At 46.6% G+C, this 21,823-nt stretch overlaps 1 protein-coding gene across 1 annotated transcript in view; it reads left to right on the plus strand.

Annotated features, from left to right (window-relative positions):
• Positions 1–21,823, plus strand: part of ZNF804A (zinc finger protein 804A) — a 132,549-nt gene that overhangs the window by 99,045 nt on the left and 11,681 nt on the right. The window contains exon 2 of the mRNA XM_059868240.1: positions 5,851–5,994. Within this exon, the coding sequence (XP_059724223.1) occupies positions 5,851–5,994 (144 nt within the window). The remainder of the gene's footprint in view (positions 1–5,850; positions 5,995–21,823) is intronic.

Genomic DNA, 21,823 nt, shown 5'->3' on the forward strand with positions numbered 1-21,823 from the left:
TTGTTACTAGAGTGTACTAATATTATTAATGCATTCTATTTTTTATTTATTCCTTCGAGTACATCAGTGGGTGATGCTTGGGCTGCTTACATGGGGAAAAGAGGTGCTGTGCAAAGGTATTTAAAACATTCTCTATACCAAATAATCCAAGATTGATAGCAGAGGAGATGTTAGTAAGTTGTACCTCTCATTCCACAAAATCTGCTGTCTTTATAATGCCAAGTAAATAAACCAGAAATTAAGGAGCCCTTTGTTAATTGTGCTCACAGATGTCACTGTTAATTATCTATAGGAAAGTGTTCTCTTAAGTTGTGGCTGATTTTTTTTTTTTATTTTTTGATAACAATATATTTTTAGGTTTTTTTTTTTCATATAAATATAGCTAATGCAGAGTTTTGCCCGATCAAGAGTGTATTGGTTTGATTTTTTTTTTTGGAAATGTCTAAACCACAATTTCACTTTTTTGTTTAGTTATTGGAACAGGAAAAAATGCTTTAAGTGGTTTTTTTGTGAAAGAAGGTTACTCTTAAGTTGTGGCTGATTTTTTTTTTTCTTTTTTTTTGATAACAATATATTCTTAGGATTTTTTTTTCATATAAATACAGCTAATGCAGAGTTTTGCCAGATCAAGAGTGTATTGGTTTGATTTTTTTTGGAAATGCCTAAGCCACAATTTCACTTTTTTGTTTAGTTATTGGAACAGGAAAAAATGCTTTAAGTGGTTTTTTTGTGAAAGAAGGTTACTCTTAAGTTATGGCTGATTTTTTTTTTAATTTTTTGATAACAATATATTCTTAGGATTTTTTTTTTTCATATAAATATAGCTAATGCAGAGTTTTGCCAGATCAAGAGTGTATTGGTTTGATTTTTTTTGGAAATGCCTAAACCACAATTTCACTTTTTTGTTTAGTTATTGGAACAGGAAAAAATGCTTTAAATGTTTTTTTTTTTGTGAAAGAAGGTTACACTGGAACATCTGTCAGGTCTAATGGGCTCTAATCCAGAGGATCAGAGCAGAGCAGCTAATCCTCTCTGGGAGGGCTGCACCAGTGAATGATCCTGAGGAAGGGCTTTATTTCTTTATTTCTGTAACTGCCTTTGCTTGGCAGTGACTGCAGGCCTGACCCTTTAAGCCCATGGTAAACGCAGAACAAGCTGCAATGGAAGAGCTCACACTCATGGTAAATACGAATATTCACTCTAGTGATTGCCGTGGAATAGATAATGCATTGTCATTTCACATTCCTCCCTTTTTGGGCTGGCTGGCCTTTCTGCAGAGTGAAGGCTGAGCCTGGAGTGCACCCCGTGACAATACCCCAGGGCTGGGGCGTGCAGGGAGCTCTCCAAGGTACCTGTGTGAAGGGTTCAGCACCCCGTAGTACTCCTTTCCTTTCCTTTCCTTTCCTTTCCTTTTCTTTTCTTTTCTTTTCTTTTCTTTTCTTTTCTTTTCTTTTCTTTTCTTTTCTTTTCTTTTCTTTTCTTTTCTTTTCTTTTCTTTTCTTTTCTTTTCTTTTCTTTTCTTTTCTTTTCTTTTCTTTTCTTTTCTTTTCTTTTCTTTTCTTTTCTTTTCTTTTCTTTTCTTTTCTTTTCTCTTCTCTTCTCTTCTCTTCTCTTCTCTTCTCTTCTCTTCTCTTCTCTTCTCTTCTCTTCTCTTCTCTTCCTCTTTCCCTCTTTCCCTCTTTCCCTCTTTCTCTCTTTTTTTCTCTCTTTCTTTCTCTCTCTCTTTGTCTCTCTTTGTCCCTTTCTTTCTCCCTTTCTTTCTTTCTTTGTTTTTCTTTCTTTCTTTCTTTTCTTTCTTTCTTTTCTTTCTTTTCTTTCTTTTCTTTCTTTCTTTCTTTTCTTTCTCTCTTTCTCTCTTTCTCCATTTCTTTCTTTCTCACTTTCTTTCTCTCTTTCTCTCCCTCTTTCTTTCTTTCTCCCTTTCTTTCTTTCTTTCTCTCTCTTTCTTTCTTTCTCCCTTTCTTTCTTTCTTTCTTTCTTTCTCTCTCTTTCTTTCTTTCTTTCTCACTTTCTCACTTTCTCTCTTTCTTTCTCTCTTTCTCTCTTTCACCCTTTCTTTCTCTCTCTCTTTCTTTCTCCCTTTCTCCCTTTCTTTCTTTCTCCCTTTCTCCCTTTCTTTCTTTCTCCCTTTCTCCCTTTCTCTCTTTCTCTCTCTCTCTCTGTCTGTCTCTCTCTCTCTCTCTCTCCAGTCAGGTTTGTGCCAGCCCCTCTGTGAATAAAGCCTGCTTTTAATGTTTGCAGTAGCATTTGCATAGGCTTAAGGCTTTGGAGGAGGGAGGAGATGGATTTAGAGAAATAAAGCTGGCTGAGAGATGGGATCACTTATTGGAGATCTTTCATATAAATGATGAAGAATAGCTACAGTGAATGATAGCTCTAGGCTTTCAGACAATGAGCCTTTCAGGAGAAAAAAAGAAACTAAGTGACACCCAGCTCTGAGTTTCATTACCAGGCCAAATCATAATTCAAAATTCTTATAAAACTTCCAGGCTGGTTTGCAGATCTTGATGAAAATGAAACTAAGCTTGATGATATTTAACCAGTTTAAGTGAGGTTTTTGGCTGCTAGGAACATTCCTATCCAGTAAGTTTCCAGGTAATTTCTGTCTGCAGCCCATTGCCTGCTCCAAGGTCCATATGCAGTATGTTATCATTTGTTCCTCTCAGTTTTTGGGCAGTTATCCCTCATCAGTCCGGGCTGGGCTGGGCAAAGCCTCCCGTGCCAAGGCAGCACTCCTTGGAAAAGGACAGGAACAGCCTGGCAGGGAAACCAGCAGCCTCTGCTCTCCTGTCTCCATCCTCTGCTCTCTGTGTCCCCCCTCTGCTCTCCTGTGTCCCCCCTCTGCTCTCCTGTGCCCACCCTCTCCTCTCCTGTGTCCCCCCTCTGCTCTCCTGTGTCCCCCTCTGCTCTCCTGTGTCCCCTCTCTGCTCTCCTGTGCCCACCCTCTGCTCTCCTGTGTCCCCTCTCTGCTCTCCTGTGTCCCCCCTCTGCTCTCCTGTGTCCCCCCTCTCCTCTCCTGTGCCCACCCTCTGCTCACCTGTGTCCCCTCTCTGCTCTCTGTGCCCACCCTCTCCTCTCCTGTGCCCACCCTCTCCTCTCCTGTCTCCACCCTCTGCTCTCCTGTGCCCACCCTCTGCTCTCTGTGTCCACCCTCTCCTCTCCTGTGCCCACCCTCTGCTCTCCTGTGTCCCCTCTCTGCTCTCCTGTGTCCCCCCTCTGCTCTCCTGTGCCCACCCTCTCCTCTCCTGTCTCCAGCCTCTGCTCGATGCCCCCAGCCTGCCTTTTCTGTTTTTCAGGTTCTGAGCTGCTTCAGTGTGTGGGTCTGGGTTCCCATCAGGGCATGGTGAGCTGTGCCCAGAGCAGGGAGACAGAACAACTCCTGCTCCAGCTGGGACCAAGGACAAATGACCCAAATCCCAGCCCAGGAGCACAAACCCCGTGGGCTGGAGAGAGAAAAACAAGGGTGGGACTGCAGTTTGTGCTAGCTGATTCCAAGAGCTCAGGACAGAGTTCCCAGGTGAAATTTCCATAGTGCATAAATGTATTTTCAAGGGAGTAAAGTATTGCTATTTCCTGAAACAAAATGCTAGCTCAGTTTGGGTTTAAACGGAGCAGATTTTGTGAAACATCACCGTAGGAAGGTGTTAGGGATGTGTGAATTTGTCATGTGCCAGCCAATATCCAAAACACCACTCTGAAGTGACTTGTGCAATTCTATTAATGGACAAAATTTTGGTGAGGGAGTACTTCAGTTTGGGCATGAATCAACAGTGTTTGCTGGCAGTCCAATCATGCTGAATTATAGCTGAAGTGCTGCTTTAAATAATAAGTACTTTCTGGATATAATTTTAATTTTATGACTACTGTTCCTCTCTCTTGAGAATAAACAGCATTGTTATGAAAATATTCTAATCTGATAAACATAAATTTTCCATTTCAAAGTCCCCAAAATACATTGGAAGTATATGAGTCGTCAGCTGTGAAAACTGCAATCAAACAGTTTTTTCCCCAAAATTCACTCAGTTTTGGATGTTCTGATTACAATATTACCTTTTGCCTTCATCCACCTGAAGCAAAGAATTCCCAGTGAAGAAACTCTGAGAAACAAATCCAAGGGGATGATTTTGTTAAACAATATTACACATTGTTTATGTAATATTGTTTAACAAAATCAATCAATTGTAATTTAATACTACAAACAATATTGGGATTTTGGGCTGAGATTCTACCCCAGCCAGGCTTGTCCAAAGCAGAGCCAGGGCACTGGGGTGACAGATGCTCAGTGCTCAGCTGGGACTGCACTAACCTGACGTGACAGACCCTCCCCATCCCTCACAACAGACCCCAGCACCACCAGGGAAGGTGGGGAATTAAACAGCCTCCTTTGCAATGTCCTCGTTAGTGGTCAGCAGAGCTGTGAGTGGTGAGCAGAGAGGTGTGTGTCCTGGTTTGGGGTGAGAAATTAAATAAATCTGAGATATTAATTATATCTCAGCTCTGAGTGTGCTCTAATGGTCAGCAGAGCTGTGTGTGGTGAGCAGAGATGTGTGTGTGTCCTGGTTTGGGGGGAGATATTAAATAAATCTGAGATATTAATTATATCTCAGCCCTGAGTGTGCTCTAATGGTCAGCAGAGCTGTGTGTGGTGAGCAGAGATGTGTGTGTGTCCTGGTTTGGGGTGAGAAATTAAATAAATCTGAGATATTAATTACATTTCAGCTCTGAGTGTGCTCTAATGGTCAACAGAGATGTGTGTGTGTCCTGGTTTGGGGTGAGATATTAATTACATCTGAGATATTAATTACATCTGAGATATTATCACATCTCAGCTCTGAGTGTGCTCTAATGGTCAGCAGAGCTGTGTGTGGTGAGCAGAGATGTGTGTGTGTCCTGGTTTGGGGGCAGATATTAAATAAATCTGAGATATTAATTATATCTGAGATATTAATTACATCTGAGATATTAATCACATCTCAGCTCTGAAAGTGCTCCTCTGTTCACATGTACAGCCATTCCAGAAGGACACTGTACTTTCTTTAACTTTGCTGGGTTTCTTTTGTGATTTTTGTTTTGGTAAGTTAAGCTTTATTGTAAGAGCCTTGTAAATAAATTATTGTCATTTGCATCTTCGTGCTTATTGTGCTTGGGTATTGTCACTGACATGTCCTATGAAAAATCCTTTCCCTGGGATTTTCCCTCCTGAGGAGCTGAGAGGCCTCAGGAACAAACTGCAAACAATTCTTACCTGCTGCTGTGGGGTGCAGCAGGTGGAGCTGGGATTGGTCTCACCTGGTTGTTTCTAATTCATGGCCAATCCCAGCCCAGCTGTCCAGACACAAACCTTTGTCATTCATTCCTTTTCTATTCTTAGCTAAACCTTCTGCTGAAATCCTTTCTTCTGTTCTTTTAGTCTAGTTTTAATATAATATCTATCATAAAATAATGAATCAGCCTTCTGAACACGGAGTCAGCTCTCTCATCCCTTCCCTCATCCTGGCACCCCTGTGAGCACTGTCACAGGGTATTTTAGTGAGGAGTGAGGCTTGGATCGAAATGAACTTGAACCCAGCCCTCAGCATGATAAATATTTGCATTTAAACAGAGCCCAGGGAAATCCTTCAGGCCTCTGACAGAGCCCTGAGGGGGAGCTGGCACTGCAGGGCAAACTGAAGTGTGCAAATGTTCGTGCTCACAGCAGAGCCAGTAAATATTGCAGTGCAGCACAGCAAATATGGGAAGGCTTTCAGTCACAGAGGTGTGTAAATGTTTACCAGTGTGATTAACTGCAGCACTAAATCCACTCACACATCACAGGCAAAACTAAAATTCCTTTTTCCTGCCCCCCTCCAGGATTATGCTGAAAAGAAAAACACGATAGCAAAAGCTCTGGAAGACCTCAAGGCCAACTTCTACTGCGAGCTCTGTGACAAGCAGTACTACAAACACCAGGAGTTTGACAACCACATCAACTCTTATGATCATGCTCACAAACAGGTAAGAGAAATCTGCTCTCCCTGCTTCAGCTTGGCTCCAGGTGGAGTAATGAAATGAGATGTCCTCAAACAGGCTGGGAAATCACGGCTGAGTTGTCCTCAACTGCAGGTTCTGGAAAGCAAAAGTCACTGTTTTCTTGGGAGCAAATCTTACCATGGGGATTTTACAGTCCAAAAATTCTGAGGTGGGAAGAAACAGAAATTTGAACAGTTTAATATTGAAGAGGAGCAGGGAGTGGTGAATCATAATGAATAATGTGATTAAAATTGTAAATGTGCAATTTCCCTCTTACCAGTTTAATTTTTCTCATAAATGCTGCGGTGTACTTCAGATGTGACTTAATGGGAAACATTTCTTGCAACAGGTGTGCAAAAGAAGCTTGACAAACTCTTTGGGAAAACTTTTCTTTAGTGCAGGAACAGTTCTGAAATGGGCCACGACCACCTGAATCAGTGCAGGTGCAGCTTTGCACAGAGCTGTGGTTTTATTTCAGGGCACTGCTGGAAATCCAAGAGTGCCAGTGGAAGGGCTCTGTGTGCCAGTCTAAAGCAGCAGGGTTTGGGTTGGTGTCACCTCCCTGCCCCCTGCACCTCCAGGCTGTGTGTCCTTCTGTGGTGAGATGAGAGCAGAGCTTGCACAGGGGAGAGGCAGTGCACCCCAGGGCAGCATTCTGATCTGCAGAGGGGCTGAATCTGCTTAAGTCAAGAGCAAAGACAATGCAGCTTGGCTCCCCTGAACAGATGTGTAATGATGGTTAAAGATATTTAATAACTGTGCAGAAAATCCCTACACAGGCCACTCAGCCTCTGTACCTTTTCTGTTGGGGTTTTGTTTAATCTGGTGAAATCATATGGCTGTGTTTTTGGATTAATTGCTTTTTATTCTAATTGAATCTCCCTTTTTGCTGTTATTCTGCTCAGGGTGAGCATAGGTAAGCAACTACACGTTTTCCATCTGTATTATACAGAATAATGATTTGCTTTTCTTTAGCAATAGTCCTTGGAACTTTCTCTCTCTCACAGGTGTTTTTATTTAGCCCATAATTTTCACTGTCAGTGTGGGTGTCAGACTCAGTTTGGAGAGCTGTGAAGATGTGGACCTCAGCAGCAACAGCAGTCTGTGAGAAGCTGGAGGGGAAGATGCATAAATTAGATAAGAAATTAGCAGGTAGCTGAATTGTAGCTGTTTATTGAGAGTTTTAGGGAAAGCACAGCTGGACCTGATGCCTCAGGTGTTACATTCACCCAGCAGCAGGAAAAGAGGAGTTGTGGGCAGAGTCTTCCCCACTTGACCTCACTTAGGATTTCTATTTATTAATTTTTTTAATTTCAAATTTTTTAATTATTTCAAAGTGCTGTGAAGCACTTTGAAATAATGAAAACCCAAAGGCTGCAGTCCTTGTTCCTCTATTCAGTATTGATGAAAAATTGATTTTGAAGCGAGGTCAGGGGTGAGATTGAGTAGGGAATTTTTTCTCAGTGTTTCACATGGAAATTCTTGTTTTCTCATGGCTTTACTCCCAACACTTGGCTTCTTGATGGGTGTCAGTGGGACAGAGTGGTTGGCATTCTTTACCTCCAAACTTGCACTGATGGCTTAGATGATATTTTTGAGTAAAGTATTACTGCAGCAAAATCCAATTTTGTTGCCAATGAGTGTTCTGTTTTCTCATTGCCAAAAAAAACCAAAAAACAACAACAAAAAAAAGACCTATCAGGATGTCCCTGCCCCAGTAATTACTGCAGAAAAGATACTGTGTAACTTCTTCTGTTTTCATGTTTGGGAAATTCGATTCTGTAATAATGTTTGATTACCTAATTGACTTTTTTTTTTTTCTGAAGAAGTGTTTTTAGAGCAAACACGATTACAGTGGAGGAGGAGACAGCCCATCTGTCCCACTAATAGCCTGCAAACAGAATATTATTAACCCCATGCACTGACACTCCTGATTCCATGAGGAGCCTGTTCTTTATTGCAGGAGGAGCCTCAGTCAGTGGCAACTCTTCCTCAGATAAAAAAACTTAGTATTTATCATCAGTTCTTTATTTTTTCTGGTTTTGAATTACTGCAGCCTTCTAATTCCTGTCCTTTTCCATATCCAGATCAGCCTGATAACCTGATAAATCACTAACGTTAAATTTCCATGCAAAAATAAAAAAAATACAGGTTTTTTTTTTTTTCAGCTGCACATTGCTCGTTTATTTTCCAAATCTAGCTTGTCACTTCAGTGAGGGGAAAAAAAATTACAGCACGAATGCAGAGCAGGAGGGAGGGACAGGAGGAAACCCTGCTTGCTCCATGCATCCTGCCTGTTCTTTTCCCTGGCACGTGTTTGTACTGCTGTGGGGCTCATCCTTTCATTCAAAACTCTGATCAGGCATTTCAGTCCAGCTTGGTCTCTTGAGATCAGCCCGTGACAATTTCCTCATGCCAGTTAGCAGAAGCTGGTGGAACTTTTGAGCTTGGCTTTGCCACACCAGGATCTATCAGGTTTCTGAAGTCTGGCCAGCACTATTGCAAAAGAAAATCCTTTTTTTTCTGTTCATCATATAAGATGAGAATGGGCACAATAATTAGGACTTGAGGATAGAAAAAATGAAGTTTTCAGTTCATGGTTTGGAGGCATTGTGCATGTTGTAATGCATCTTTTGACAGACAGAGTTTTGGGGAGAAATGATGAAAAACTTGTACAGGCATGGAGATCAGAGGATGGTTTACCCATCACTCCCTCATTGTGTCAGGCAATGGATCAGCTAAGCAATTACAAGGAAAACACTGCTCTTTATTTCCCTTTATGCTTTAACAGAGTCAGTTTTCCACAGTTAATTTAAAATTCATTGTGGCTGCAAAATTCAAAGCAATCAGCAGAATGCCTTTCCTGCAGTTTTCAGAAATTCTAGGTGCAGTTCCACTGCTGTCCTCACAGTAACCAGGCAGATTGCAGATTAACTGCAAGTAATGAATAATCTGAAAAGCATTTTGTTACTCCATGGTTTGGAGCTGTGATGTGATCAAAAGGAAGAGAAGAAAATGCTAATACGTTCCCAGCAGTATATTGAATTCTGACCCCTCGAGGGGAACAATTTCCTACAAGATGATCTAATTTGCTGAAACAATTAAGTGGTGTGAGCCAGTGGTTAGTACTCGGTGCCTGATCCTGCAAAAGCCACCTCCTAGTTTCCTGTTTGCCACCAAAAAAGAGTTTTGGGGTATTTTGTTGGCCCCTGGGAGCTCTGCTAGCGTTCTCCTTCTTGCCCTGCAGTTTGTTCCTGCTGGTTTCCATGAGAGAGCTCATTCTGCTTCGGGAAGAGCTGAGCAGCCTCTCCAGGGCCACAGTCATGCTTAGGGCAAGCTCTGCAGTCAGTGCTGCTCCCTGCAAAGCCAGCCCTGCATCAGCTCAGAAACAGCCTGCTCTCCTCCTGGTGCTGAAAGTGAGCCCTGCAATCACAGCTGCCTCTCTCAGGAGAGGTGACAGGGCAAACAACCATCCCAGGTGTGCTCTATTGCTGGTAACTTACACCTTCCACGCCTCCTAACTCAGGGGAGTGCAGATTTAGTGAAAAGTGGGAGAGTTCTTCCACCAGCCATGGCCCTGCTGCTCCTGCAGCTCTGGGGCCAGGTGAGCTCCCCTGGCTCTGAGCCCTGGGGGTCATTAGGCACAGGAATGCCTAATGAACGCCTAATTACCAGAAACAGGGATGTCTTCAAGCTCCTAACAGCCCTGGGGCTGTTCAGTGGAGGCTAACACATGAACTCCTGTTTTTCCTCTCTTTGTCCCCGTGCAGGCAGAGCTGCAGAGCCTCTGCTGTTGGCTCTGGCTTCAGGTTGGATTTTTAATTAGTGCTGCAGCTACAGCTCTGCAGGAGGGGTCTGAGGGGCTTCTGAATTGCAGTTTTCCCACCCTCGTGCTGCCAAAGAATGCATGAGAAAGGCCTAAACGAGGTGAGCACTTGAAGGGCCAGGAGTGTGTCTGTCTGCCTGCCCACTGCTGGCAGAAGGCAGCAGCCGTGGCTAGAGAGGATTTCAGAGTCATTGAAAAGGAAAGTTAGAATTGCAGCCCTGCCTTGTCTTGTGTCTGGCTTGGCTGAGGCTTTTCCTTCCTCTTAAGGACACCACACGCTTTTTCCAGACACACCTGCTGGTTCTCCCTCTGTCTTACCCAGCCTTGTTCGTGGCAAACACCCTGGAGACAAACCTGAATGATGATGGAAAGGACTTCTCCATTTCTTCCAAAGTCTCCGTGTATGGCAGAGGAGGGGCTCAGCATCTCAGGATTTTAGGTGTGGGTGTCTTTTGGTTGAATGATTTTAAAAACAAAAATAAAAATTAAGGCATTCAATCTGCAGAAGACCATGTAAATACAGGCACTGCATGTGCCCCTCTTGCAGAAATCCTCCTTCCCTTGAATTGTCTGTTCCAACAGTGTGTTGCATCTTTTTTATTAATTAGAACTGGCAAGAGACCCATGGTATACTGTAATATAAATTATAAAGTACATCAATTCAAGTTCATTCATGATTAATGTAGCTGCTTTGGAATGCCTGGCTTCTCTGACAGCACTTCTGCTGTTGCCCTGGTGTGCAGTCCTGATACACAAAATGATAACAGGGGAGGACACAAGTAAGCCCTCACCTTCCCCTTTCCAGCCCTGAAATTCAGCCACATTGAAAACAATTATGTCATGAAAAAACCTCAAACTTTTTAAATTCTGATTTTTAATTTTTTATTTTAAAAATAATTTTTTTAAATTTTTTTAAATTTATTTTTTAAGAATAGCTGTTAAGTGCTTGCCTGCACTGTCATCTGTGTGCCACATCTGGTGCAGGATCTCGTTGTGCTACATGATTTATAACTACAGAGCAACTTATCTGCTTCTTACAAATTGCTTGTAATGAGAGCTGGGAAAAAGGCAAGAGACTGCCAGAGACTGGAGGGCAGAGGAGGGTTCCAGCAGTACTGGAGGTTAGGGATCATGATTGCAAACTTTCTTAGCACCCACAACGGGGACAAATGAGAAAAAAAAGAGGAAAAAAGGAAGGAAGCGTTAACTTGGTGCTTATCAAAGCCACCCTTCGTTCTCACTCTTTGCTGAGGGAGCCTCAGGCTCTCAGGAAGGGATCTCTCCATCCTGTGCTGTGAGACAGAGCTGCTGCCCCCTCTCCTTCTCTCCCCTCTCTCTTTAGAGTGCCACTTCTCAGCCCCAGCAGGAGGCTTTTCTTCTGAGCCATTTCAAGACTCATTTCTTGCCTAATGAATCCTTCTTTTTCCCTTTGTTTAGAGGAGAGTACAACACATGCTGCTGACGCAGTTTCCTTCCTTTCCCTCCCTCCTTTCTGCCCACAGCCCTGCATTTCTAAGGAATACCCAATTAGTACACTTTCCTTGGTATGGGGTTGGTTAAAAATTAGGGGTTGTATCACGAGAAATACATTAAAAACATCATCTGAGGTAAATTTAGCACTCTAGGTGTGGGCTTTATGAGAACTGTTAGAGTCCCAGCCTGTCTGAAATCTGCCTTGCAAGGATGACACCGAGCACTTGGAGCTTGCATGGCTTGGGGGGAGCTCTGAGCTGCCCCTGGGTGACCAGAGCCAGGACAATGACACTGAGCACTTAGAGCTTGCATGGCACAGGGGAGCTCTGAGCTGCTCCTGGGTGACCACAGCCTGCAGGTGACCAGAGCCAGGACAGTGACACCGAGCACTTGGAGCTTGCATGGCTTGGGGGGAGCTCTGAGCTGCCCCTGGGTGACCAGAGCCAGGACAGTGACACTGAGCACCTGGTGATGCAGGGCACAGGGCAGCTCTGAGCTGCTCCTGGGTGACCAGAGCCAGGACAGTGACACTGAGCACTTGGAGCTTGCATGGCTTGGGGGGAGATCTGAGCTGCTCCTGGGTGACCAGAGCCAGGACAAGGACACTGAGCACTTGGTGATGCAGGGTACAGGGCAGCTCTGAGCTGCTCCTGGGTGACCAGAGCCAGGACAAGGACATGAGCACTTGGTGATGCAGGGCACTGGGTGACCAGAGCCTGCAGGTGACCAGAGCCAGGACAAGGACACTGAGCACTTGGTGATGCATGGCTTGGAGGGAGCTCTGAGCTGCTCCTGAGTGACCAGAGCCAGGACAATGACACTGAGCACTTGGTGATGCATGGCACAGGGCAGCTCTGAGCTGCCCCTGGGTGACCAGAGCCAGGACAAGGACACTGAGCACTTGGAGCTTGCATGATACAGGGGAGATCTGAGCTGCCCCTGGGTGACCAGAGCCAGGACAGTGACACTGAGCACTTGGAGCTTGCATGGCCCAGGGCAGCTCTGAGCTGCTCCTGGGTGACCAGCACCTGCAGGTGACCAGAGCCAGGACAGTGACACTGAGCACTTGGAGCTTGCATGGCTTGGGGGGAGATCTGAGCTGCCCCTGGGTGACCAGAGCCTGCAGGTGACCAGAGCCAGGACAATGACACTGAGCACTTGGTGATGCATGGCACAGGGCAGCTCTGAGCTGCTCCTGGGTGACCAGAGCCAGGACAGTGACACCGAGCACTTGGAGCTTGCATGGCTTGGGGGGAGATCTGAGCTGCCCCTGGGTGACCAGAGCCAGGACAAGGACACTGAGCACTTGGAGCTTGCATGGCACAGGGCAGCTCTGAGCTGCTCCTGAGTGACCAGAGCCAGGACAAGGACACTGAGCACCTGGTGATGCATGGCTTGGGGGGAGATCTGAGCTGCTCCTGGGTGACCAGAGCCAGGACAGTGACACTGAGCACTTGGTGATGCATGGCACTGGGTGACCAGAGCCAGGACAAGGACACTGAGCACTTGGAGCTTGCATGGCACTGGGTGACCAGCACCTGCAGGTGACCAGAGCCAGGACAATGACACTGAGCACCTGGTGATGCAGGGCACAGGGCAGCTCTGAGCTGCCCCTGGGTGACCAGAGCCAGGACAATGACATTGAGCACTTGGTGATGCATGGCTTGGGGGGAGCTCTGAGCTGCTCCTGGGTGACCAGAGCCAGGACAAGGACACTGAGCACTTGGAGCTTGCATGGCACAGGGCAGCTCTGAGCTGCTCCTGGGTGACCAGAGCCAGGACAAGGACACTGAGCACTTGGTGATGCAGGGCACAGGGGAGATCTGAGCTGCTCCTGAGTGACCAGAGCCAGGACAGTGACACTGAGCACTTGGTGATGCAGGGCACAGGGCAGCTCTGAGCTGCCCCTGGGTGACCAGAGCCAGGACAGTGACACTGAGCACTTGGTGATGCAGGGCACAGGGCAGCTCTGAGCTGCCCCTGGGTGACCAGAGCCAGGACAGTGACACTGAGCACTTGGTGATGCATGGCACATGGCAGCTCTGAGCTGCCCCTGGGTGACCAGAGCCAGGACAGTGACACTGAGCACTTGGTGATGCAGGGCACAGGGGAGATCTGAGCTGCTCCTGGGTGACCAGAGCCAGGACAAGGACACTGAGCACTTGGAGCTTGCATGGCTTGGGGGGAGATCTGAGCTGCTCCTGGGTGACCAGAGCCTGCAGGTGACCAGAGCCAGGACAAGGACACTGAGCACTTGGAGCTTGCATGGCACTGGGTGACCAGCACCTGCAGGTGACCAGAGCCAGGACAATGACACTGAGCACCTGGTGATGCAGGGCACAGGGCAGCTCTGAGCTGCCCCTGGGTGACCAGAGCCAGGACAATGACATTGAGCACTTGGTGATGCATGGCTTGGGGGGAGCTCTGAGCTGCTCCTGGGTGACCAGAGCCAGGACAAGGACACTGAGCACTTGGTGATGCAGGGCACAGGGGAGATCTGAGCTGCTCCTGGGTGACCAGAGCCAGGACAAGGACACTGAGCACTTGGAGCTTGCATGGCTTGGGGGGAGATCTGAGCTGCTCCTGGGTGACCAGCACCTGCAGGTGACCAGAGCCAGGACAATGACACTGAGCACCTGGTGATGCAGGGCACAGGGCAGCTCTGAGCTGCTCCTGGGTGACCAGCAAGTGGGAAGAACCAGGACAACTGAGTTCAGCTGGGATCTCAAGGAGAAAGGGGAAAAAAGTCTCTGAGGGGCAGGTGAAATCACTGGGGGATTGACAGCTGAGAGAAGTACTCTACAGGGAATATTTACATGGAGATTTTTGGTGCTCGGGTGCTTAAAAGCAGGTCAGGCCAGAAGCAGATGCCCATCCCCCCCGTGCCAAAATTCCTTCAAGGAATATGTATATATATATTATATACCTGAGGCTGTTTTAGGATTCTTTTACTTTTTTCCTAAACTAAATTTAAAAAAAAAATCAAAATCAGAGTGGGGAGGAGTGAATGTCCAAGCAAAGCTTCCATTACAATGAGCTCTAGGATTTGTAATGCTGAGAGCTGGGCAGCCTTAACGTGGCTCAAGATGGTGAGGATGATGATGATGATGATGATGATGATGATGATGATGATGATGATGATGTGGGGGTTTATTTGACTTCAGTAATGCCAGATGATGTCTTCAATGACAGCTAGTCTTTTCCCAGTGACTCTGCAGGTGGCAGATTTTCCTCCCAGGCACGGCTGGGGTCTCTTGCTTTGGCTCTGCCCACCAAAGGGAAGCCAGGGTAGCTGATGACTCATCTCTGCCCCATTGACATGGAGATCACAAGGCAAAAATCGTGTTGCACCATTTTCCTCGAGCTTTAGAGGAGATACTGAGCATTAAAAGAGTGCTGGGTCTGAAAGGTTCTGACTGCCTGAGGTGTAAACCCCGTGTGTGAGCCCAGAGAGCTCCCCTGGCTGCTGTGGGGGCTGGGGATGCCCTGCCCACAGGAGCTGCTGTGCCTCCCCGTGGGGGGCTCACAGAGGATGGGCTCCTCTGCCAGCCCCTCCAGCTCCATCTGACCCGGGACACTCAGCTGTGGCTTACTGCTGACCAGGCACCAGGGAATGACGTGGCTCAAGCAGTGCCCCTCTTTTCTTGGGCCACTGCAGGGGGTGAGCACTTCTGCAGGTGAAGCAAAGCCAGTCCTTGCTCTGGTTTTTAAATTTTTAAGTTTTTCTTTTTAGTTTTTTTTTTTTTTTTTGAAGTGGGAGTAAAGAAAAGCAGAAGCACTTTCTGAGCTCAGCTGGCTCTCACACAGCGGGTGTCTGTCTGTCTGTCTGTCTGTCTGTGCATGCTGTGCCAGCTCTGGATCTGACCCAGCAGTGCCCTGGGTCGGTCCCTGGCACTCCTTGGATTTTGTGTGGCTGGAGGATGTGAGGAAATGGGATGGCATCCCCTACTGAGCCCTTCGTGCTCTCACTCCCTCCTGTGCAGTTTGGAAAAATAATAAATAAATAAATCAATCAACCCCACCAAGCTCATAATAAAATAATCTTGAAATATTAGTCACTTCTGGGAGCACAGATGATTTCTGTGGAGTAAAGTGCCTGGTATACTGCTAAGGAAAATATTTTCTTGCACATTTGTAACTGCTGTCATTGACAGTAAAATTGCTTGAAATATAAAATAATGGTGGTGTGTTGCCTACCATGGCAGGAACTGTAAGAGGTTCTGCCCTTTGTAGGCTTTAATGGGTGCTCCACAGAGGAGCTGACACTTCCATTTATTAACTTGTAATTGTCCAAAATAAAATCTGCTCTCTCCCCGTCCAGTAGATTGAAGCCCATGGTATGTTAATTGTGCTGGCTCTTCTCCAGGCCTGACACCTTGACAGCTCTTGTCAGCTTTTAAAAGTTATTCCCTCATGAAAACCATCCCGGGTGTTCTCCCATAATGGCCTTGCCACTCATCTCTTCTATGTTTTTTAATTCTGACATCAAGGTCTGCACTTAGCACTGACCCCCTGGCAGGAGGGGCTTCTCTCATGACGAGCAGCAGGTCAGTGCTCCCCGTTCTGGAGGAATGCAAAACAAAAATTAAATCCAGCACTTGGCTTGGCAAGTGTGCACCTGGGACTCTCGCTGTGCTAAGGCTCAGGTATTTGCTCTTCATTAAAGAAATGAGGTTGTACAGTAAACTGATTTATTAGCTGTACCACCCAAGCTCTAATCGCATCAGATCTCACACTGTGCAGGACTGGAACATCTCATAATTTCTAAAAAAAGGCTGCTAATTAACATTTATGTGCTCCAGGACACGGTGGTGCTGAGACTGGTGGCACATTTTCCTTGGAGCTGGCACTGGAGCAGGATAATTGTGCTGAGGGAGTCGCTGCCTCGGAGATGGAAACCCAAGACCTCGACCACCATGGCAACTGCAGCTCCCAGGCTGCTTGCTGAGGAGAGAGGGCTGTAGCTCCAGCTGTGCACTGGCCAGAATCCAGGCAGGAATTAGATCACTCAGGTTCATTGTGCTGCCAAACAAAGCAGCCTGTGCCTCAAACTCTGCCTGAAAGTGGAGCAGGAGAGAGGGCAGGGGTCTTGGTTGCTGGGCACTTTGTTTCTTGGAGTTTGCTGCAGGGACAGAGAGGGAGGCACTTTTTAAACTTTTGTAAACACAGTTACGCTGACCTTGAGATGATAAAGCCTCTGCTCTTATTTTCCATTTTCTGTGGCAATGCTTTATTCAGCAATACCTTCCCGTGGAGTGCAGACATTTCAGATCTGCCTTCTGCTGAGAGGTACAGCAGGTCCCCCTGGTTAATTGCCCCTGTTGTTTATGTGCCAGGTAGATGGCTTTTTATGGGCTATTTTTTCTCCTTTTCATCAAACCTCGAGCTTGTGGCAGTTCAGGTTTCAGAGGTCAGTGCTGCAGGTAGTGCTCCGTGCTGCCCTCCGTGCACACTGGAACCTGTGTCCTGCAAGGGGAGGGGTTTCTGTCCTTGCTGTCGTTGTTGCAAAGGAAAGGTACAAGAGGCTGATGTCACTTTTCCTTAGGAATTGCTCTCTACCCTTAGGACTGAGATTTGGGCACGTTTCCGTTCAGTAATGAGCTTTGGGTTATTAGTTAATTGTTGTTTTTCTCAATTTCCTGGTGATTCTTAATCAGGGGCAAATTACCTCCTGATAGGTTCATATCTGACTGAGGTAAAGAAATATTGCCATGAATTCTTGCATTGAAAGAGAGAGTTCCTTTCCAGCACACTTCATCTGCATCCCTGAAACTAAAAACATCAATCAAATCCTGACGTTAATTGGTCTTGCCTTGCAAGATGCAGCTTTTATATTTGAGATTTTTTTCTGTAATCTGGTGTTTTCCTCCCGGGGCTCTGTGTGTGAAGTATTACAGGTTAGCTTTAGGATAACTGAGATTTTGTCTGTGCCACTTTGCTGAGATGGGTCAGAATTTGCCAAGGCTCATTCTTGTCTCAGTTTTCCTTGGTCAGATTTATGTTCTTTGAGGAAGCAAAGTTCTTTGTCATGGTCCTGGGATGATGGTGGCAAGGACCAGGTCCTGCTGCTGAGGAGCAATTTGTGAGCAAAGGCTTTGCATGGCTCAGTGATCCAACATAAAACTGGTCTGAGAAAGGGATTGTGATTTAGCTCTGACATAAAGAACTAAAGTAAAGAGCTCACGTTGAGGGGATCTGTGTGTCTCCTTCAGCCCATCAGTTATTAGTGTATCCTTCAAGGGCTATGGGGAATAACTTTAGAAACCCAACTGTAAATATTAATTCCTCATTTTTGGTCACGGTGCACATTGTAGAGATCAGAAAGATTTAAGATTTGGAAGGTTCATTTCAATCTCAGTGGCAGACTTTCCTAAAATGTCAGTGGCCAAAGAGGCTGAAGCTAGAAAACACAGCCTGAAAATGCCTGCTATCAATTTTTACCTTGCTTGTAGGAAGGGAATTGTGTCCCCCTGCAGCCAGGCTGGAGCAGGAGCCGGGACAGCAGCAGGTCCTACAGGGAATTTCAGTGCTGCAGACACAGAGGCCACTCTGGAAGGTGATCAGTGCCAGGGGCACTGGTGGGTGTTGGAGGGCTGGGAGTGAGGAGTTGCTGGGTGGAGTCCCAAAGAACTCCGAGGTGCCAAGAGCATCATTCGTGCAGAGAACAGCTGAGAGGTCTCCAAATGAGCAAAAAGCAACTTTGGCAGCTGAGCCATCCCCTCTCCTGGGGTGGGGGCAGTATCCATTTTGTGACCCAGTCCCACTGCAGAGCCATCCTCAAGGGAAATCCAATTTTCCCTCTCCACAGAGGTGCAGAGGTGCCCTTCCTCTGAGAGAACCTCTTGGTGAGAAGTGGCTGCTCCTGTGGAATGGTTTGTGCAATGGGAATGCTGCTCAGACAGGGATTTTCTCCATTAGCTCAGAGCTCTCTGAATAGACTGGAGGAGAAATGCTGTGGAGCTGTCAGTATTTATGCAGGGAGAATTGCAACTGGCCAGAAAGTAAAGCAGAAATCCTTATTTCTCCTTCAGTGACTGGTGCCCACCTGAAAACACCAGGAAGCAGTGGCTCCTTGGGTCAATGTTTTGGCTGCAGTAAAGTCAGTGAGAAAATACTGGCTATGCAAAGCCCAGAAGGATCATTGTGGATGCATAAACTTTGCTGCTGGAGTGAAAGGAATGGTGCTGGGTCCTGCTGTGGGCCCAGGGAATGGCACCTGATGTCTGGGTGATCCATGCTGGTTTGTCCCTCCAGAGCTGAAGAGGAGCTGTGCCTGCTCAGGGCACCTGGGGAGAGGGGAGTTGAGCCCTTCTCTCTAACAGTGCTGGGAATAAACATTTCTTGTCAGGGTTTACAACACTGCACGTGGTTTTGGTTTGGTTTTTGGTTTTTTTTTAAATTAGAATCCTAAATGGCAGGAGAGGGGGAGGTAACTGGGAGTGACCCTTGAAGAAATGATGTGTGCCAGTCTTGTATTTAATCTTTGTGACTAAGGAAGCTTTCTTGAGTGTTGCTGGAAACTTGCATGGTGAATTTGAAACCTCTTCTCCCCATGAGCTCAGCAGGAGTTTCCCCACTGACTTCAAGAGGAGTATAATGAGGCTTAGAGTTATTAAAATAAATACCTTTGAACTCCAGACTCTGTAACCACTTCCCAGATGCAGAAAGCCTGTGTCAGCTTCATGCTCTTTCCATTAACTGCTAAAATTATTTTGATAGGTGAGATGCTAATTCTGTGCTTCTCTGTAGTTTCCTTTGCGTGTCCTTAACATTTCTGGGATATTCAGCTGATTTCTGCTGAAGCTCACAGAAAATAGCCCACAGCTTGCAGCAAGCCCTGGCTGCTGCTGCACACGTGGTTAGCAGCTCTCACAGTGAAATATTCAGTGTGCAAGGCTCAGCACTTCTGCAGCCTTAGAACAATGTTTTTGCACAATGGCAACGCTGCAGCCACGAAGTCAGCTTGAGAAAGCAGAGTTATCTTGGAACAGAAGCAGCAGAAGTGTTAATTTGTGCTTCATAACCTGTTGTTTGTCAGAGCCCTGGAGCTTGGCTGCAGTGCTGTCTGCATCCTGCAGCAGGGGTGCTGGAGAGGAGCAGAAATGCACGGGCACCAGGAGGGTGTCAGAGCCCTGGAGCTTGGCTGCAGTGCTGTCTGCATCCTGCAGTGCTGTCTGCATCCTGCAGTGCTGTCTGCATCCTGCAGTGCTGTCTGCATCCTGCAGCAGGGGTGCTGGAGAGGGGAGCAGAAATGCACGGGCACCAGGAGGGTGTGAGAGCCCTGGAGCTTGGCTGCAGTGCTGTCTGCATGCTGCAGCAGGGGTGCTGGAGGGGGGAACAGAGCCCTGGAGCTTGGCTGCAGTGCTGTCTGCATTCTGCAGTGCTGTCTGCATGCTGCAGCAGGGGTGCTGGAGAGGAACAGAAATGCATGGGCACCAGGAGGGTGTCAGAGCCCTGGAACTTGGCTGCAGTGCTGTCTGCATCCTGCAGCAGGGGTGCTGGAGAGGGGAGCAGAAATGCACGGGCACCAGGAGGGTGTCAGAGCCCTGGAGCTTGGCTGCAGTGCTGTCTGCATCCTGCAGCAGGGGTGCTGGAGAGGAGCAGAAATGCATGGGCACCAGGAGGGTGTCAGAGCCCTGGAGCTTGGCTGCAGTGCTGTCTGCATCCTGCAGCAGGGGTGCTGGAGAGGGGAGCAGAAATGCACAGGCACCAGGAGGGTGTCAGAGCCCTGGAGCTCAGCTGCAGTGCTGTCTGCATCCTGCAGTGCTGTCTGCATCCTGCAGCAGGGGTGCTGGAGAGAGGAACAGAAATGCACGGGCACCAGGAGGGTGTCAGAGCCCTGGAGCTCAGCTGCAGTGCTGTCTGCATCCTGCAGCAGGGATGCTGGAGGGGAACAGAATTGCACAGGCACCAGGAGGGTGTCAGACCAAGGCAGGCTTCTGGTGCTGGGAGAGCTTCAATCATGCCATAATGAAGTGTGTGTTTGTTTCTGGCAGATAATTGGAGGGAGAAAAGAATAAGAGCAAAGGAATTTCTTTTCCTGTCTATTGCTCCCTTGTACATCTTTTGCAGTCGCATAATCAAGAGTAATTAGTGAGATATTCATCAAGGATAACTAGCTCTCATCTATCTTACAGGTGCAAGTGTGAAAAATATTTAATGTTCTGATTTTCCTCGTGATTCTGAAGCAGTAATGTTTTCATTAGGTTTTGCTTTTCATTTTAAGCTCAAGAGTAATTTGTTTTTTCCCCATAAAGTTAGGTAGGAAAATCTAACTTGAGACAAGATTTACAGGATGCTTCAACACAAGTATGCAGTCTCAAAAACTAATTATGTTTAATGGAAAATTAATTTCAGTCTTTATATTAGAAAATTTTAAAGGACAAAGATGCATTTTCAGTGATATAACATAATGCTACATGTATTTTATACATATATATAGGTTCTAAATGTAAGAGCTGTCCCAACAGTTCTCTTTGCAGACTGCACAGCAAAGTGTGCTGCTGTGAACTCTGCCAGTGTGCTCATGAGCAACTTGGAGGAGTTTGAGAAAATTTGCACCCCATCACTTCATTTAGAGTCAGTGAAAAATCTTCTGAGTGGTGAAGAATCCCATCTTCCCATCAGGCCATGATGGATGAGTGAAGCAGCACCAGCCTTCCTCCCCTCTGAACTCATCCCCACGTCCTGCCCAGCCTGGGATGGTAATTCTCTTGCATAATTCAAGTGAAACCAACCATTCTGCCCAGTTAGGGCAGCAGAAATGCAGTGCCAGCAATCCTGAGCATGACTGAGGGCAGTGAGGGGATGCAGGTGATGGCAGTTCATCACATGGCCAAAAAAACAAATAGATAATAGCTACAGTATCAAAAAAAAAAAAAAAAAAGAGTGGACACAATTACTCATTTAGGTGATCTTTAATTTAAAGGAAATAGCATTTTATTTATTTTTTTTTATAACACCAGGTGCATGTCTTGTGGTTTAGAACTAGGAGGAATTCCTAGATATGAATTTGCAGAGTAGAGACCTCAGGAGTTGCCATGGTGTAATCTTTGCAGGTTGTTAAAGCAATCCTGCAAGACTGAGATGCCAGTGGTGAGAAGGAAAGAGGCACAGCCCCAAGAGCAGTTTGTGCCCAGGGAAGGGAAGAGGCAGAGCCCCAAGAGCAGTTTGTGCCCAGGGAAGCAGCACAGCCCCAAGAGCAGTTTCTGTCCTGGAAGGAAAGAGGCACAGCCCAAAGAGTAGTTTGTGCCCAGGGAAGGGAACAGCACAGCCCAAAGAGCAGTTTGTGCCCAGGGAAGGAAACAGCACAGCCCAAAGAGCAGTTTCTGTCCTGGAAGGAAAGAGGCACAGCCCAAAGAGCAGTTTGTGTCCAGGGAAGGAAACAGCACAGCCCAAAGAGCAGTTTGTGCCCAGGGAAGGAAAGAGGCACAGCCCCAAGAGCAGTTTGTGCCCAGGGAAGGAAAGAGGCACAGCCCAAAGAGCAGTTTGTGCCCAGGGAAGCAGCACAGCCCC

The sequence above is a fragment of the Haemorhous mexicanus genome, chromosome 26 (genome assembly GCF_027477595.1).
Source record: "Haemorhous mexicanus isolate bHaeMex1 chromosome 26, bHaeMex1.pri, whole genome shotgun sequence".
NCBI lineage: Eukaryota > Metazoa > Chordata > Aves > Passeriformes > Fringillidae > Haemorhous > Haemorhous mexicanus.